General features: G+C 40.4%; 1 protein-coding gene across 2 annotated transcripts; it reads left to right on the top strand.

Moving 5' to 3' along the window:
- Window positions 1–2,613: 2,613 nt before the first annotated feature.
- On the top strand, window positions 2,614–9,869 carry napab (N-ethylmaleimide-sensitive factor attachment protein, alpha b). 2 transcript variants are annotated; one of them, XM_080512352.1, is made up of 11 exons: window positions 2,614–2,816; window positions 4,949–5,028; window positions 5,152–5,268; window positions 5,481–5,527; window positions 5,618–5,695; window positions 5,992–6,047; window positions 6,203–6,287; window positions 6,372–6,476; window positions 6,555–6,623; window positions 7,593–7,643; window positions 8,690–9,869. In XM_080512352.1, the coding sequence occupies exons 1-11, from the start codon at window positions 2,719–2,721 to the stop codon at window positions 8,789–8,791; spliced, it is 888 nt and encodes a 295-aa protein (XP_080368478.1). In that variant the 5' UTR covers window positions 2,614–2,718; the 3' UTR covers window positions 8,792–9,869. The 2 variants fall into 2 exon arrangements, with proteins under 2 accessions (XP_080368478.1, XP_080368477.1); XM_080512351.1 differs by having other exon boundaries at window positions 4,925–5,028.
- The last annotated feature ends 9,906 nt before the right edge of the window (window positions 9,870–19,775 follow it).

The following is a 19,775-nucleotide window of genomic DNA, read 5'->3' as shown; positions in this document are numbered from 1 at the left end:
ATCTATCTATCTATCTATCTGCCTGTATGTCCAGTATCTACAAATAGGGCAAATAATTAAATTGACATGTGGACATAATGAAATCTGAGAAATATAATATGTTGCATTTTCTTAACTCATAATTGATTGAGATTCTTAAATGAAATTCTGCAACCATGACATCCAAAAATGTACATTTGAACGAGAAACCTTGACAATTTGCAGATCACTTAGAAAAGGCACGATTATCATTTAGGACTTCTTACATCTGTATTGCCTGCATCATAATTTAGGCACATACCACAAAATAAAATCTTTATTTATATAAGTGGATACAGAAAGCCATTGTAAATAACTTATAATGTAGATTTGCAAAGGGAAAGAATATAAACAATAATAATGCATATGAAAAACATTAACAACATTCACAATAACATGTAAACAAGCTAATAACCATAACATTTTTTTAACATTCCTACATTATAGTGTTTGTAGTGTTTTAAAATTGACATAATAATTGAATAATATACAGTATTTCACACAAGAGAACAATCATAGACATTAAAAAGTGCAGAGTGTCAAACTGTGATGAGAAAATATAGATTAATGCCAGAAGTATATTTGGCTTTTTGGGTACATTTGAATCTCACTGAATGCATGTGCATTGATATGGGGTAAAACATATCAGCATAGAAGAAATTGTATTGTTAATGTAATTAAAAGTAGACATAACAAATTTTGAATGGTTTTCTAACCTGAACATAAACTTCAAGCACATCATTGAAAAGAGCAATGTTTAAAGGATAGACATAGTATTTAACAATGTAGGTTAATTACAAGAGAAATAATTCCCATCATTCTGTTTGGAAAACTAAATAACTGCTTGTATTTACTTAAAGATACAGTGAAACTTGCAGGTACACTAAAGCCTCTGCGATTAAGCAAAGGGTGGTTGGCTAAATGAATATCTCAAAATCAATAATTATCATCTGCACAGATCAACAACAACCCATTGATTAAGCTGTTAAAGAAATTAGAGAACTTGTTCATATAACAATTAATTGATACATTTGTCAGGAACCTATTAATCCATCAAGTGATCAATCTAACAAAATTATAGGCCATTGTCATTTCTTCAATGCATTGATCTAGCATATTTATTAGTCAGGCCCTTATTATTCAGTCAAAATACTTCTTTACAATCATTGCATATACAAGTAGGGGGATTTGCATTATTCTCAAATCTCACTGTATAATTTTCAGACCCTATTGTATTGATTATGTGATGACACAAACCTGATAGATATTCTATTGTAGCATATTATATGAAAACAATGGTAGCACCCCTGGAGTTAAATAATGTGTTCTGTCTATTTCCAGTAAAAAGGTTCCCATTTGAACTCGAGTCAAGTCCATTTTATATGGAGCCTCCATGATACACTTGTTCTTTTGGACACTGAGTTCCTCCCAAAACATTCATGTTAGGTTATTGGTTGACTCCGTTTGTCACAAGTGGTGAATGTGTTGTATGTGATGTATGTTGTTGGTGTTCACATGCTTTCACTGCTGGCTGCAAACAGAATTACTAATTGGTGATATTGAGTGACACAGTGTGTTGTGCTTAATGCACTTGCCTCATAATGGGAATATTCCTGGTATGAGTCCTTCAAGCCATTACTCCCTTTGTTTGTTTAAAAGACTAATACCATTTCCTTCCACAATTCCAAAACATGTTTGACAATAGCAATAATTCAAATTGGCCACTCGGTGTGAATGTGAGGGTATGTGTGGTTGTTTTCCTTAGGTATAATTGAAATGCTTTTAGTGCAACACCCATAATCATCTCTATCCATCTGATTTGAATAAACCTGCATCGGGGATGGATGGATGAATGGTGACACTTAGTCAAAGAACAAACCCAAAGATAGCTCAATAAAGCCTTTAAAAATATGCCTAATTGTTTTGTTTTGTTTAAAAAAGATTCTGGTGCAGTTATCCCATTCTAATCTTTTATATTGTGTGTGGGAGATTTAATGTTAGGCACATGGAACGACAAAGACAAACAACAACGAGTCTTCCCCCAATAAATAAACAAAACAAACAAACAAACACATAAACAAATAAACAAACAAACAAACAAATAAATAAATAAAAGTGTGGTTTTTTTTAAACAGCTAGTAAGAAGTCCATTAGGAAATTTGGTTAAAGATAGAACCACTCACCATTGATGAATGGATTGACATGGTGTATGACATTTATAGAATGGGGGGGTTGAAAAATTCCCCCAAGGTAGGAAAATATAACTTTTACAGCAGCTGGACCAAATGGATTGAGTATCTAAAAAGATTAGCTCTGACTTCATTTGACAGTTCTTGTGCTCAGTGTAAGCCTAACTTGTAGTCTACTCTTCAATATGGTTTGAGGTGTGCTCCTCCTTCCTGTTCTTAATTTCTTTAACAAATAAATGACCCCCCCTTTATGCATTTTTGTGGCCAAAATTCAGACAGCGGTAGAAAGCTGAGTCTTGATGCTTTGTCCTGTTCCCACTGTACCTGAATCCACCACAGTGAGTGTTCATAATTCCAAAGAGCCCTGAATGCAGCCAACGTACTTCCTAGTTCCTGTGTCACGTGACGCGGGAGCTGCTGATGTGACGGGTCCACAGCCGCTGCTAGCGCCTGTTAGCAACTTTGTTGACTTTCGTATTTACTCCAAGCTCGTCCAAGAAGTGAAGCAATAATGGACAACAGCGGGAAAGAGAAAGAAGCCGCGGCTTTGATGGCCGAGGCTGACAAGAAAATGAAGTCGTCGCAGTCGTTTTTCGGAGCGCTATTCGGGTGAGTGTGTCAGTTGGCTAACGGCGACTCAATGTTTAGCTAATTTTTTTGCCCAAGCTCTGGGCCAACGACGCGGAAGGTGGCGATCTGACCGGGGACCTACCGACATCGAAGTCAAAAACTACAAATAAACGTCCAACACAGACTGATTTGCTCTATAGTTGACGTCAAAGTTGTGATGTCATTTTCCCCCCTACTCTCGACACGTAGCTCATACCTCACTATTATTGTGTAAACACAGATCTGTAAACAGTCGTGCAGGCTGAAAGCAAGCCAGTGTCTCCATTCCCACGATAATTTCTCACTGATATGTAGTAATCAAAACTGCAACGTTTCCACTGGCCGGAGTGCAAGTTGGAGCTCCCGTAGCGCCATCTATTGAGGACATTTTGCCAGATCACACTGGATCCAATCACGTCAGTACGTTTTAGCAGAATGGTACAGTTTGTTCAAGTTGCATCACAAAGCGACGGTGTGATAAAACTGGCAGTGCAGAAGTGCAACTCTAATAAAAGCACATTTTACTCTTCAAGTGAGGTTATTAACAGAGGAGCTCACCTGCATGCCCCTGGGCTATGGTTTTTGTGTGCAAGACACTGCAGCGACATGACTATGGAATAAAGCTGTGGTCGAGTTGGCAGCAGAATCCTGAAGTACAGAATAATAATGTCATGAAGACTGGGGTTTACTTCAATGAAATCTGGTTCTGAAATGTAGGTATTTTCAAAAAAGGGTGGAGAATATACATGCTGCCCATGGTTGTAACAATAATACAATCATTTGAGTAATAACAGAACTATGAATCTCATCGATGAATAAGAAAACAAGTGTGATATTGACAAAGTAATAGCTATGAAACAAGGCTACAGTGTGAAACTGCAGGTGTAACAGGTAAATTGACTTTAAGACAACATTCGAGAATTAGCAATACTTTAAAAACTTGTAAAAGTGTCTTGAGTTCCTCAAGATTTTCTTTATCGTCAGTTTAAATCTTCTATCCATTTTCTTTACGCTTCCATACTTGTACAGGCTCACCTGGGCTGGATCCAATCCCAGCTGAGTGAGTGAACACTGTCAGACAAACTCACTGTAACACAGACTCACATTCACACACATACAAACAAATTAAAGTTATCCATTACTTGAAACACATGCTTTTTTTTAACTCTTTTTTTTTTTAACAAGACAAATCCCATGCACACACGTAGAGAATATGCCATTTCAGAATCAGAATAGTTTTATTGTCATTATACAATGTTTGATGACATTGCCCTTGACTTCTTTTCTTTAAATGAAGATATACAAATATAAAGGGACAGATATGTACAATAATAATAAAGGCACAACTGCCATATGTTGTATGGCAGTTCTACACAGAAAGGCCTTGAAGTGCATATATTCTTCCTGTGAAGCGAGAGTGCTGAGCACGACACCGTGTGGTCCAGTTTGAACTGGTCATATTTATTATGAAACACAAGAAGCCCAAGTTAAGCGCTATATATATACATTCTACTTACTTAAGTAACAAACCAGCTTTGAGTTTATAAGGAGCAGAAATATTGACACTCAAAGCAAAAAAAGTGACTGAAAAATAATCAAGTACAGTAACAAAAGTAGTTGCTCTTAGTTATTTCCCATCTGTGGTTGGAAGATGTATTGGTGCATTTAAAACTGGTCTGATTTGTTACTAATATATGTCCAGATTTAGTGACTGAACTTGCATTTTAAATCATAATATTATTGTCCAGTCTCTGTCATGGTTGTCCTACTTTCTCTGATAAATAGTAATAAAGTTTAACCAGTGCCTTATTTAATTATTACAGTGAAATCAGTGTAAAATGGTCTTGCGTGCCATTGATATGTGATAAAACATGTGAGACACTGACTTTCACCAAACTCAAATTTGCAAAATAAAAATAGTTTTTAGCTACAAATTCGATTAATAAATTAAATAAAAAAAATTTGGACCACCCGTTGTTCACATTTCGGTTTAGTTTTTGGAATCGTTGTTCAGGGTTTTAGCAAGGTGCAGCAGATGTCGGTGTGGACTCACTGACTCTACACTTTACATCACTGTGCATTCGTCTGCTTGATCATCTTCCTCTAAGTAAACAACGTGTGCTGAAACGCAGGGGTTCCTCCAAGGTGGAAGAGGCTTGTGACATCTACGTGAGGGCAGCCAACATGTTTAAGATGGCCAAAAATTGGTGTGGTAAGAGGATTTTTTTTTTTTTTTTGGAAAAGATGAACTGTTTGACTTTTATTCCCGTTTGTATCTGGTGAGACTTTGAGTCCCCCACCGGCCGTTTATTGATTTATTTTTTCGTCTTCTCAGCTGCAGGAAACGCGTTCTCCCAGGCCGCCCACCTCCACCTGCAGATGCAGAGCAAACACGATGCAGCAACTAATTTCATAGACGCTGGAAACGCCTTCAAGAAAGCAGATCCGCAAGGTGGTTAATGTTCCTCTCCTCAGGGTCTGTCAGTATTGGAGGTCCCTTGAAATGCCTGTTTTACAAGGTGCTTTAAGCACCGAAACACAGTATGAAAGGACTTGCAGGTTGTAGCACTGCCCCATAATTTGTGCGTCTTTTCAGCTTGAGTTCATCTAATAGTTACAGACGCGCTTTGAAAATGCATGTTCTTTTTTTTCTCTTTCCGACAGAGGCGATAAACTGCCTCAACAGAGCGATTGAGATCTACACCGATATGGTGAGTTCTCGAGTCGTTCACAGTTGCTTTAAATCAATGAATCTTCTTACTTTCTTACTGATCTGCTAACCTGTGTTTCCTTTGTTTCAGGGTCGCTTCACCATCGCAGCCAAACATCACATCTCCATTGCTGAAATATACGAGACAGAGCTGGTGGACATTGACAAGGTGACGATAACCCGTTCAAAGACTTTTTTCCTCCAGTACAGAGATAATTATTACAAATAATCATAATTCAAATATCAATATTGTGTCAAATATAACGGCATATGTCAAAACACCCCCCCCCCCCCTCCCCCAGAACAAAAAAACAACAGTGACAAATAAACCATTTTAAAAATAGAGAAAGCAAGGGGGAACAATTCGACCGATCAAATTATGACAATCTAAGAGCAGTGACTGTCAGGAGAATTAATACTGTCATTGAGTTTTAGTTGATAATTACATTTTAATGTTTCTTTCAGGCCATTGCTCATTATGAGCAGGCAGGAGACTATTACAAAGGTGAAGAATCCACAAGGTAAATATTTTCAATATATTTTCTCTTGCCATTAGTGGCCAATGTCTTGTATTCTCGGTTGTATCAAAAGGCTTTGAATTCATTTTGTCTTGATTTTTATATCTCATTTTGTTACTGGAGGTTTGAGGTCATCAATATTTAATTCCTCCCCCCAGTTCAGCAAACAAGTGCCTTCTCAAAGTCGCCACCTACGCAGCTCAGCTGGAGCAGTACCCGAAAGCCATCGAGATCTACGAACAGGTGAGGTCCTCTTCACCGGCGCGTCTCCAGCTGTTAGAGGAACAACAACCAATCAACGCGCAAACCGCACTCTGTGCTTCTCAGGTTGGGACCCACGCCATGGACAGCACGCTGCTGAAATACAGTGCCAAGGATCATTTCTTCAAGGCGGCGCTGTGCCACTTCTGCGTCGACATGCTGAATGCAAAAGTGAGCCGCAGCCCGTGTTTGCATAGAGCACCGTGAACACGAGCCCCGTTGCTTAATATGCGCCCTGTGTTTGTTCAGCTTGCCGTGCAGAAGTATGAAGAGATGTTCCCAGCTTTTTCAGACTCGAGAGAATGCAAGTTGGTGAAGGTAAGCTGTGCTGTTGTTAGTTTGGCTGGCTAAAAAAAAAAAAATCTTTTAAGACAAGTAGTCCCACATTTGTCACAGAGGCTTCATGAGAGCAGCTTCACTCCACAGACTGAAGACGTCACTTCTACTCCCATCTTACGTCGGCTTTAGATTTATCTGCACTTTTTTGTTAGTTGGATTTTTCATTAAAAAAAAAAAAAAAAAAAAATACAGATTTAAATTGATCTTGTGTAACGTGATGATCAGTTTACCATATAACACACACACACCAAAAACAAAAAGCATAATCACCAATGTGGACGCCGGAGTAAAGTGTTGCACCTGAATACATTAGTGAGAAAATGCATCCCAACGAGTGCTGACAATCGATTAAAAAAAAAAATCAACTAGTCACACAATTTTCTTTAATCAATGGTGATTAATATCACTTTTTTATATTTAAGACTGAAGCTTGTCATGCATATTACTCCATGGAAAACCAAGGAATTAATGTCAACTCAACACACAGAGGCTATATTTAAATTCAAAACCTATTTTTTTAAGGTTTACCTGCAAGTCTTTCCTCCAGCTTTAGCAGTTTGGCGGCTCCTGGTCAGTCAACATGGCACCCTGCTGTTTTGCTGCAGAATCACTTCTGTGGTCGTTAAATTCAGCTTTACAAAGTGTGCTAATGACGTTCACTTCCTACAAGTGAAGCTTTTCAACGAGTAAAATGTTTTAAATAAGTTATTTAAATTAACATGAATATTTTTCACAGCACCAATCTCAACACAACCTGTTTACAAAAATAAGAAAATGTGTAAAATCAATGTGCTGCAGCAGAAACTGACAAGCGAGAGAACCGCCCATGACACCTTCTCCTCTTTGTTTGATCAACTTCAGATCCTCTCACTGTGATGGACTGTCATCACCATTACATGCCCATAAGCTACATTTCTGCTTTTCACACACCGTTGTTTATCTCACTAGAAACTTCTTGACGCGTATGAAGAACAGAACGTGGACGCCTACACTGATTCGGTGAGTCAAGGCTTCCTCTTGCCTGCAGATCGGTCAGTGAGTTCTAAACATCATCGGCTGTCGGTCATCTGCATCCACTCGCTTTAGTTTCCTGTCAAATGATCAGTTAACGTGGCGTTGTAATCGGTGGTGGGATTAAAATGGCGAGGAGGAAGAAGAGCAAGGAAGGTCAGAGACGAGACAGTGACGCCAACTGAAAGACAGAATCATGATTTCAAGGTGACAAAAAAAAAAAAAAGAATAGATGGCAAATATTGTTATTGGTATAATGTGTGAGGTTACATGAGGCTGTAGTAAACAACCCAGCTCCTGTTTCTAAAAAGCAAAAAAAACAACTAAAAGGAAAACATTCAAATGAGCAAACTGGAAGTAGAACAGGCGACACAATCTGTTTTGTGCCAATCTGGCTTTACAAGCCCAAAAGGGACCAGGATGAAGTGTAAACCTATTTAATCCCCTTTTACACCTGAATTTGAATTTATTTTCTAAACAAAGTTACTTGGCCTCTGTCGACTAGAAAACACAGAACAGGTGGCAACAGCAACAGTAAGGTTTTCAGATGAAAGATTCAAGAACTGCAGGAAAACAATGAACAAACCTTAACTATCCCAAGAAAAATTAAAAAGTCTTACCCTGGATAGCATAACTCACGTCGGGTTGTTGCAGAAGCAACTTTAAGGTTTTCAAACACTATATATATATATTAAATAATTGTAGAAAAACAATCAACATCAACATTATGACTGCAGTCTTCATGGTGCAGTGGGGTGGATTTGGATCGGCTCCGTCACTCAGATATCCGATCTATTAATTCCATGCATATCGGACCTGATACCGTTACTGGATCGGTCCCTTCACTGGTGAATAGTTGGTGGTTGCTGTGGAGGAGGAGACGGGGCAAGGCGGGATGGAGGCAGAAAACAAAAAAGGCCAATTATCAAGTATGTCAGGGTTGGTGTGTTTTTACCTTTTATTTCCTGCTTTTAAAGTGACTGTTTTTTCAGTTTTATTCCCTAAATCATCCGTGGCTGTGTCTGAACCCTCAGGTGAAGGAGTTTGACACCATATCTCGGTTGGACCAGTGGCTCACCACCATGCTCCTCCGCATCAAGAAAACCATACAAGAAGACGAGAGTGACCTGCGCTGAATCGCCCTCCCTCCTCACCCTTGGCAAACAATTTGCTTCCTCCTTTATTTTATTTTTTTCTTCCTTGAGCCTCTCACCTCCATGATAGCAACCTTGATTTTCCCTATTTACCTTCTCAGATACTGTGTCTTCTGATCTGCCACCTTCAGTATTTCTTTTCTTCCCCGTCAACTCAACCCTCAATAAGTGACGGTCTCTATAGGGATGAACACTACCTTCCTGAGTGCATGTGGCACACACACCCTTTGTTGTCCGTATGTTGTTTTGATTCAGCCTCTTGATAAGACGTACTGAACAGTCACACCAGCACGTTAGCAGAATAAGGGATGTGTTTTGTGCATTGTGAGATGAGTTACAAGATGCAGATTTACTAACACTTATAAAGTATCTTTTCCCAGAATGTGCATTAAATTAAACTAACCACAAAGCCAATATTGACTGAAGCACTCGCGTTGGGCTTTATTGTTTTGTTTTTGGGTGTTCGGAGTGCTCGAGCCGATCATATCAGGGCTCCGCTATTTAAAAACAGCTCTTCATCTCAGCCACAGAGAGGCCAAGAGTTTCAGTATATTTAAGCAAAACACACCCCTCTCCTCTGCCTTATATACTGATAGATTCTCAGGATGTGAACAGCTAGATTGGATGATTTGAAATCATGCTTTTGTAAGCGTTGGTAATTAATTTGGTTGTGTGACTTCCATTTAAAGTGCTTTTATTCCAAGGAAAGAAGATGAAAAGTGGGTATGAGTGAGAAACCCCAAGCAGCAGTTCTTTTTCTTTGTGTACGAGTGTCTCCTTTTCTTTTTGTTACTGTTTCCAGTTGTGTTTTTACGTCATATAGTACACAGGCTGTTAATAATAAAAGAAAATCCTATTTTTAAAAGCCAAGAGATGCAATACATTGATGCAATACATTGAAGAAAGTAAGGAACGAGCTTTACTGATCTGAACACTGTGCTCATTGTTACCCTCCTGATGACTCTTTGGTCTTAGCAGACAACATTGGTCTTGAATAATTTGTGATGTTTCCTGTCAAATAGAGTTTGAATAAAGCATCCTGGGCGTGGCCTCCACCTCACCTGTCTCGTGTCTGTGTGTGTGCGCAATGAACCAGAGCTCCTCCTCTCATTACTCCCGCTGCTGCTGAGCGGCTCACATCATCAGCTGGCTGCTCGCTCTCCCGTGCGTCGGTCGCTTTAAAGGAAAACATGTGGTTGGGAGCGAAGTGATGCGGTTTTACGCACCTGCCGGGAGGACATGAAGGCTCGTGGAAACCTCACCACCTGTTTCCTCTCACTTTAACGCCCATTGATCCTGTGAGTATTGTCTCCTTACAATTCGAACCCGGTTTCATGTGCTCGCAGAGCTTTTAGAGCGGCGCGTGTGCGTGTGCGTACGCGCATGGATGCGTGCCGTATTTACGCACAGCGTGAGTGCCAGTCAGTGTCCCCGTGTTGCGCGCGCTCGTGCTCCCAGTTCACCGTGGCTCTGTTTGGTGAGAGATTACCACGGGGGAGTTTTCCTCCTCTTGTTGTTTATACAAGATGAGTTTGCTCCTAATTAAACACCAGAGAGAGCTGCTGCATCTTCGTGCGCCCCGGCAGCAGGGCTGCTGTATTTCCCAGGGTCACCTGTGGCTCATATGAAAGAGGCGGCTTCCCGTAACCCCTCCTGCTTTTGAGAGGAGAATATATATATATATATATATATATATATATATATATATATATATATATATATATATTATTTTTAAAAAATACTCTGACATATAGATGATTGTTGAACATGTCATAGTCAATTGTATTGCCTCGCAAACGTTTGATAAAGTCCACATTCTGTCGTGTGACTGTTTACAGCTGCCATGAGTGATTTACAAATGGTGCTGAGCAAGCAACGTCCATTGACGTCTAAAACGACTATTTTACAGCCAGAACTAGTCGAAAATAGACGTTTTAACAAGCCATAATCTAGGCGTCTATCTGGCAGCGAAAACGAGTTGACAAATGATGGACATTATAAAAATGATGGACATCCAAGACACCCAGAATCGGTTAAAAGAGACAGGTCACAAGCTCTCTGTTAAGTTCAACTGCCTGCATAATTATTGATTTGTCATTAAAGTGATGAGGGAAGTAGATCATGACAGGCAAGAGGAGACCGCATGTGAAGTTTAATGTCTGAGTGATGACCGTTTATTATTGTTTTGGTCACAAGACATTGAACTTTTCAAGTCTCCACGGAGAAACTCGCCACTTTGATCACCTTTCATCTGGTGAATACTACGGAGCCCCTCTGGTGACATTGGTGAAACAAATATTACTGTGTAATAACGCGTGGCCACGCGTTATTAAGGCGTGGGAACGAGATAAATAAGTCGTGGCCACGCGTTATTAAACTGCCGTCAAGTGAGCCGGCACTCAATTTTAACTGCGCTTTTATTAACACATTTACGGTAAAACACAGGCCAGCGTACGGCCGCAATGCTGACAGAAAGACAGATGGTCTGATTTCAAAATGTAATAAAACGGAATCCTTCATAGGTTTACACCCAATTTCACTTCAGTGCAATACTAGGCATACTCCTTTGTTACTACAAGAAATATGAAAGAATATTACTCTATACATTTGGAGAAAAGTACTCTTAAACTTGGATGTGTTGATCGAAAATGATGGTCTCATCTATTTTCAAATTGCAATAAAATGGAATCCTTAATAGGTTTATGCCTGATTCCACTTCAGGCAGTACTAGACATACTCCTTTACTACTACAAGCAGCATCAAAGAATATCACTGTAGGAATTCGGAGAAAAATACTTTTAAACTTGGAGCAAATTAATGAAGGCAAGACCATTATTTTCGACCAACAGATCTAAGTTTGACATTACTTTTCTCCAAATTTCTACAGTAATATTCTTTGATATTACTGGTTCTGGTAAAGGACTATATCTAGTATTGCACTGAAGTGAAATCAGGCATAAACCTATAAAGAATCTTTTTTTATTGGAATTTGAAAACAGGTGTGATAAATCATTATTTTCATTAATTTGCTTCTGAATCAACCTTCTGAATATAAGACAATAGATCTAGCCATTGCTCCAATGACACAACTGACCACATCAATTGATAATGCTGATCAGGGCCGCCCCTGGCCAAGTGGGGGCCCTAAGCAGGATTTTATTTTGGGGGCCCCCTTCCAATAATAATAATAATAATAACAATTACTATTATTATTGTATTGACGTTTGGAAGCCATCTCTCTCTCTCTACTCTCTACCTGTAAACAACTGCCTGCCGGCCCATCTGACCGCTGATTGGTCAGATGGTGACGCTTCGCGCTTTCAATCATTGCGTCTCTTTTCTCTCTCTCTCTCTCTCTCTCTCTGTCTCTCTCTCTCTCTCTCTCTCTCCTGCCTCGGGCTGACTTGGTGGCGGTGCTCTACGCGCGCCTCTCGGCAAAATGCATGCGCATCCTTTGCGCATTTGCAGAGTATGATGATACTTTATTGATCCCGAGGGAAATTCAATTCACTTGCGCAAAATGGGGCCCCCCATGGATCGCGGGGCCCTACGCACAGCGCGTGTTCTGCGTGTAGGGAGGGGCGGGCCTGTGTGTTTCAAATCCAGCTGGAACTATTTATGGAGTTTTGCTTGTGTGAGTCTGGTTTCCTCCCACAGTCAGAAAACGTGCATATGAGAGTAAATGCCTGACAATGCTAAATTACACCTGTGTGTGTCCTGTGATAGACTTTTGACCTGTCCTCGTTCTTATGAAACATATTTTAATTGAAGTCCATCTGATGTCCAGACAAGACGTGAATATGCAATGTCCAAAAAAGACGTCTAAAAAAAACCTAACTTTCATTGTGGCTCCTGAGGAGGTCTTCTGGATGTGGACCACTTTTTGCTCAGTGGGATGCAGTTTGTGCAAGTTTTGAGGAATTGCTTCACCTTTTTCACAATGACCATATTTGACGATATCCACAAAACTACAGTGACTACATTTTCAATGGGGGAAATAAAAGTCTCATTCAGGTGGTTGGAGGTTAGGAGGAACAACTGACACACTCATCACTATAGCTTTTTGCAATCACAAGTTAATGTTTGTCAGTGTGGATACAACAGCTTAGTCATTACTGATGATGACACCAACAATGATTGTAACCTGTTTGAGGGTTCATACAACACATCGATTCCGTTAAAAACTTTAATGTTAGGTGATTTATTTTTTTTTACTTTTGAAATGGAAACAGGACGTTTTAACTTCCACTGCTTCCAAACTTTCACTGTAACTGTAGATCACCCTAAAAGAGTTTAAAACAAATGACAGACCAAGTTTCAAGAATGTAAGGAGTAGAAAGTACAAATATTTGTTTCCACACACATCAGGGAGGAGATGCAAAGTGTTCTGACATAAAATAGATACGCAAGTGCAGTACAAATACCTGAACAATTACACTGAAGATATTTGTTTTTTGCCCCCATTTTCCATGAGCTGCAGTCAAATATCCCACGCTTTTCCTATGTACACACAAAAACAATATCTCTCTCAAACACGTTTCACAACTCTGTGAACCATATTTCACAAATGTGTGGCTTGTCAAGGAAAAATGGATATTCAATTCGCAAGCAACGGCTCTTTGTGCAGTCTGCACGGGGACAACACGCTCTTTCAAAACTTGTGACATCAGTGGCATTCTGCTGTGTGAGAAAACTAACATGTTACAGCTTGGCAAAGGAGGAGCGCTCAGCAACACATTCAGAATAGGTGTAGGAGCCATTCTTTTTTGTTGTGCATGTATTTTACTTTTAACCACAAGGGGTGGTGTTGTTTCTGTTGTGTTTCCTTGCCAGCAGCAGGTGCCCAGCTGCTTAAGATCAGGGAAGTAATTAGTTTGAGTTGAATGGTGGTGGGGAAAACACACAGTTTTACCTAGATCCAGAGGAACCGAGAAACCTGGTAATTTCTGTTTTGTTATTTACCTCTATAATTTTGTTACAATAAATGGGAACCTCACCCAAAGAGACAACCTGCAAATCTTCATTTTTATTTTTTCTCTGGAGTTGAGTCAAGCACCTTCTCAACCACCATTTCATGTGACTATAAAGTTTTGGTTTTTTGGATAGTCACAACATAAAGTAAAACTGTTTGCCCTGGATGAAGGACAAATAAGGAGGTTTGCCTTGGAATCAAGAAAAAGGCAATATTGGAAGGAGGATGCTGCTTGGATCAGGAGGCCTTGGATCTTGCAACCCCTCCCCCCTCGTAACCAGACAGAACCAGATGAGAAAGGTAAAGGAATCACCGCAGACAATAAAACTGCATGACCAAAAGCAACTGAGCCTGTTTGAGTGATTTAAGGAAACTGGACAATGGAACAATGGAGGAGAATAATTATCACCTGTGAATGAATGCTATTCTTCTACTGTTGACGTCACATGTTGACGTATTTTCCATGTGGAAATGGAGGAAAATGCTGACGTTAAAAAGGTTATGTCTGAGGAGTCAACTGCAAAAAATGATGTGGCAACTGCAAAAGGTGACGTTGAAAAAAGAGAACGAAAATTAACTCCAAAAGGTTTTTCACTGCTTCTGGAAAATCTACAAAAGAACCGGAAATTAAGCTTAAACCAAGCATCCAAAATAAAGCTGCAGATTGATAATCTGTTATCTGTCGAAATAACAACTGATACAAGGAGCAGTGTTGAAAATCTTTTAAAGGAGTTTTGCAAGTTGTGTGATGCTGCTGCTGAAACTCACAACACATTGTTGGAAATGCCACTGCCTGAAGAAGAGTATGAAAGGCAACAAACATGGTTTGAACAGAAAGCTAAGGTTAATGAAATGTTCATGTGTGATGTGAATAAATGGTTGAAGGATGCTCCAAAACATCGTGACAAAGAGTCTGTAATCCAGGATGAGATGCAACCAGACGCTGACCAGGAGGATAATATTCAACCCAATGACAGTATTTCAAATGTTTCCCCCCTTGGGAAAACACGGGTCTCATCTAAATCTAAATCTTCTATCACAAGTTCTGCATGTTTAAGAGCCAAGGCTGATCATGCAGCACTAGTTCAACGTATGGCTGCTCTGGACAAGAAACATGCACTGGAAGCTCAAGAGGAAATACTGAAAAGACAAAAGGAACAACTGGAAATGGAAACCCAACTAGCTGCTGCTACAGCTAAACTCGCCATCCTGGAAAGCAGCAGCATGGTAAAAAGTGGCGCAGCACCATCTGATGGAATGAACTCATATTTCAATAAAGCCACAAAATCAAAAACGGAAGTTACACAAAGGCCAAAGTCACTACAACAACTACCTTCACACCTTCGTGATGCACGTCCTAAGGAAATAAAGTGTCCGCAAACACAATTCACAGAAAACCTTACTTCAGTACAACCAATGCAGTCCTTTCAAGGGCCGCTGGGGGGCAATACAAATGTCTTTAATCCATTACCAAGCAATGTTTGTATCACTCCACAAAGCACAAATGTAAATGGAATTCAGAATATTGGCAACATAATGCAGCGTCAAACTGAAATCACTGCTCAGCTGGTTCAACAACAGCAATCAGCATCTCTTCCACCATGAACAATACCTATATTTGATGGTGACCCTCTACAGTATGGACCTTTTATCATGGCATTTGAACAGGCGGTTGAAAGAAAAGTCAGTCATTTCCAGGACTGCTTGTACTATTTAGAACAGTACACCAGGGGGCAGCCAAGAGAACTGGTCAGGAGCTGCTATTACATGCCAAGTGATCAAGGCTATGACAGAGCCAAGTGTTTGTTAAAGGAACACTTTGGCAATGAAATGAAGATTGGATCAGCTTACATGGAAAAAGCCTTAAGTTGGCCATCAATAAAGGCGGAGGATGCTGGCTCTCTTCAAACCTACACGTTGTTTTTGAGAGGATGTTGCAACATGATGGAAAGTCTACAGTACATAGCAGAGATGAATGTACCATCAAACTTGAAACAGCTTGTGATGAAACTTCCCTACAAATTAAGAGAAAGATGGAGAGCAGCTGTTTGTGACCTACAGGAGAGACGTGGAAGTAGAGTTTGGTTCTCTGATTTGGTCAACCTTCTGGAACATCAGATCAAAATTCTCTCTGATCCTGTCTTTGGTAATCTACAAGACACACAAACTGCTACATCCAAAGGAAGCGCTCCCACAAGAATTTCACCCAGGAATAAAAATCCTGCAACTGTGGCAGCTGTCAGCACTTCAACAAGTTTAAACTCTGCAGAAACGCCACTTTCCCATGCCTTTTCTCTATCAAAAAGCAAGACCTCATCATGTTGCATATGTAAAGAGGATCACACAAGAGAAGATTGTGTTCATCTTAAGAACAAAGTGCATCGTGAGAAACTTGATCTTTTAAGGCAAAGCGGTGTTTGTTTTGGTTGTCTTAAACCAGGTCATATCAGCAAGAGCTGCAAAAAACGTTTAATATGTGATGTATGCAACTCCAGACATCCCACTATGCTTCACAATTCAGCTAAATTCAGAACATTTGAACAGTCGAACAACACTGTTGTCCCTCAGCAGACCTGTGCTCGTACTGGGGCCGGTACACAGGAATGTGTTCTCTCAATTGTACCTGTACAAGTAAAGGTTAAGAATGGAAACAAAATTTTGACCACTTATGCTTTCCTTGATCCAGGAAGCTCTGCTACCTTTTGTACAGAACGCTCGATGAGACAACTGAACATGGACAGTATCCAAACACACATTTTCCTGCGAACTATGGGACAAGCACATACTGTAAAGACTCATGTTCTGACTGGATTGCAAGTAGCTGGTTATGATGACAACAGGTTTCTAGACTTACCTGAGGTTTACACTCAGCAAACCATGCCAGTTACAAGAAACAATATCGTAACAGAAAAAGATATCAGACGATGGCCTTACCTGCAAAAGATTGATGTTCCTGAGCTTGAAGTTGGAGTGGATTTGTTGATTGGCACAAATGCCTCAAAGCTTTTGGAACCTTGGGAAATCATTAACAGCTGCAACGATGGACCCTATGCTGTTCGAACCCTATTGGGATGGGTGGTGAATGGCCCACTTAGAGAAAGTGGAAGTGATGTAGGAAAGAATGGCTGCCCTACTGTCACCGTCAACAGAATCTCCATTGATAAAGTGGAACGGTTGTTAATTACACAACACAATCAAGATTTCAATGAAAGGTCATGTGATGACACTTTATTGTCAAGAGAAGACATTAGGTTTCTACACATTATGGAAAAAACAATTTGTCTTGAAAACAACCACTACTGTGTTGATTTACCCTTTAAAGTGGATGATGTCATGATGCCAAACAATCGTTGCATTGCTGAACAGCGTGTCATGGGTTTGAAAAGAAAGTTTCAGAGGAACAAGGAGTATCATCAGGAGTATGTGCACTTCCTTAATGATGTCATTAAAAGTGGTTATGCAGAACAGGTGCCTCAACAGCAACTGAATGGAATTGAAGGTAAAATCTGGTACATACCACATCATGGGGTGTATCATCCTAAGAAGAAAACATTAAGAGTTGTATTCGACTGTGGAGCAAGTTTCAAAGGCACATCTTTGAACAGCCAGCTGTTACAAGGTCCTGATCTCACAAATTCCCTTTTTGGCGTTCTTCTGAGATTTAGGCAAGAACCAGTTGCCATAATGACCGACGTTCAAGCAATGTATCACCAAGTGAAAGTTTCTCCGAAACATGTTGATTTTCTTCGGTTTTTGTGGTGGAATAATGGCGATGTGACACAACCTTTGGTGGACTTCAGAATGAAAGTTCATATATTTGGAGCAACTTCATCACCGAGCTGTGCTAATTATGCATTGAAGAGAGTTGCTGATGACAACAAGGCTCATTATAGTGATGAAGTGTTACAGACCATCAAACAAAACTTTTACGTGGATGATTGTTTAAAGTCTGTGTCCTCAGAACAGGAAGCTTTGCAAATGGTACAAGATCTCACTGCTGCATGTGCCAAAGGAGGCTTTCGACTCTCAAAGTGGATGAGCAACAGTCGAGCAGTTATTGCAAGCATCCCTGAGGAAAAACTTTCCAAAGCATCCAAAGAGCTCAATTTGGATAAAGACAACCTACCTGTTGAAAGACTTCTTGGATTGCACTGGTGTGCGGAATCAGACATGTTCATGTTCAAGATTGCACTGGAAAGTCGTCCATGTACCCGCCGTGGAATCTTGTCAGTGGTCAATTCTATCTATGACCCTCTTGGTTTCTTGTCACCGTTCACCCTGCCTCCCAAACTGATGCTCCAGGAGATGTGCAAAAGAAAAATTGGTTGGGATGAAACAATATCACAAACCTTTCTCTAGAAGTGGACACAGTGGTTGACAAGTCTTCACAAGTTGTCACTGTTAAAGGTGGAACGGTGTATCAAGCCAAAGAGCTTTGGAAAGGTAAACAATGCACAGCTGCATCACTTCTCAGATGCTAGTGAGTATGGGTATGGCACTGTTTCTTACCTGAGATTGAAAGGCATCTCTGATGAAGTAAACATTGCATTCATGGTTGGAAAGTCCAGAGTCGCTCCCATGAAACAAACCCCAATACCAAGGCTTGAACTCACAGCTGCTGTATTAGCTGTTAGACTGGATAAGGTGATTAAAAGAGAGCTTCAACTGGAGTTGGACCAGTCAGTGTTTTGGACCGATAGCACAACGGTGCTTAATTATATTGCAAGTGAAACAAAGAGATTCCACACATTTGTAGCAAACAGAGTGGCTGTTATTCGAGAAGCTACAGAGGCGGCCCAGTGGAGGTACATTGGCTCAAAACAGAATCCGGCTGATGAGGCTTCAAGAGGACTGTCAGCTGATGACTTTCTGAGATGTGAGCGATGGCTGAAAGGACCAGAGTTTCTGCTGACTGAGGAGAGGACCTGGCCAAAACAGGAGGTAAACAAACCTGGCGTCAGCTTGGACGACCCTGAGGTCAAACAAGACCTCACGGTTAATGCTTGTGTTGTTGACGATGCATCTAATACTATGAACAAGCTTCTGAACTATTTTTCAGATTGGAAAAAACTGAAAACTTCAGTTGCCTGGTTTTTGAAGTTTAAAGACCTGCTTCAACATCTAAGGAAACAAGATAAAACATGCAATAAGAACAAAGGACATCAGAAACACAAAGCAAAGACAAAGGTTCACCCATTGACACGGGATGACTTGCATAATGCTGAAATGGAAATCGCACGCCTCTGCCAACAGCAAAGATTTCAAAAAGAAATCTCTCACTTGGAGAAAGGAGCATCATCTGTGCCAGCCAACAGTGACATCTACAGGTTGGATCCCGTACTCCAAGATGGACTGTTGAGAGTAGGAGGCCGCCTGACAAGGTCATCCATGCCTGAGACGGTAAAACATCCAATAATTCTGTCTAAAGATCAACCCATATCCAGACTTATCTTGCAACATATTCATAAGCAAGTGGGTCATTCTGGACGTAACCATATGATATCTACACTTCGAAAAACCTACTGGATAACCAATGCAAACTCAGCCTGCAGGAAAATCATTGCTGAATGTGTTATCTGTCGTCGTCTTCAAGGGAGAGTTGGAGAACAGAAGATGTCTGACCTTCCAGCTGAAAGAATCCTGCCAGACTTGCCACCCTTTACTAATGTTGGCGTGGATTATTTCGGCCCTATTGACATCAAAAGAGGTCGCATCTTGGTCAAAAGGTATGGCGTGATCTTCACATGCATGACCAGTCGAGCAGTACACCTTGAAGCAGCCCACTCACTTACAACAGATTCATGCATAAACGCCATTCGACGTTTCATGTGTCGACGTGGGCAAATCTCCAACCTCAGATCAGACAATGGTACTAATTTTATTGGAGCTGAAAGAGAACTAAAGGAAGCTCTTACAGCCCTGGATCACAACAAAATACAAAGTACTTTGGCAAAAAGAGGAATAGCATGGACATTCAACCCTCCTGCTGGATCT

Source organism: Blennius ocellaris (genome assembly GCF_963422515.1).
Source record: "Blennius ocellaris genome assembly, chromosome: 2".
Classification (NCBI taxonomy): Eukaryota; Metazoa; Chordata; class Actinopteri; order Blenniiformes; family Blenniidae; genus Blennius; species Blennius ocellaris.
The sequence above is the reverse complement of the archived record's forward strand: the minus strand, read 5'-3'. Positions and strand labels throughout refer to the sequence as shown.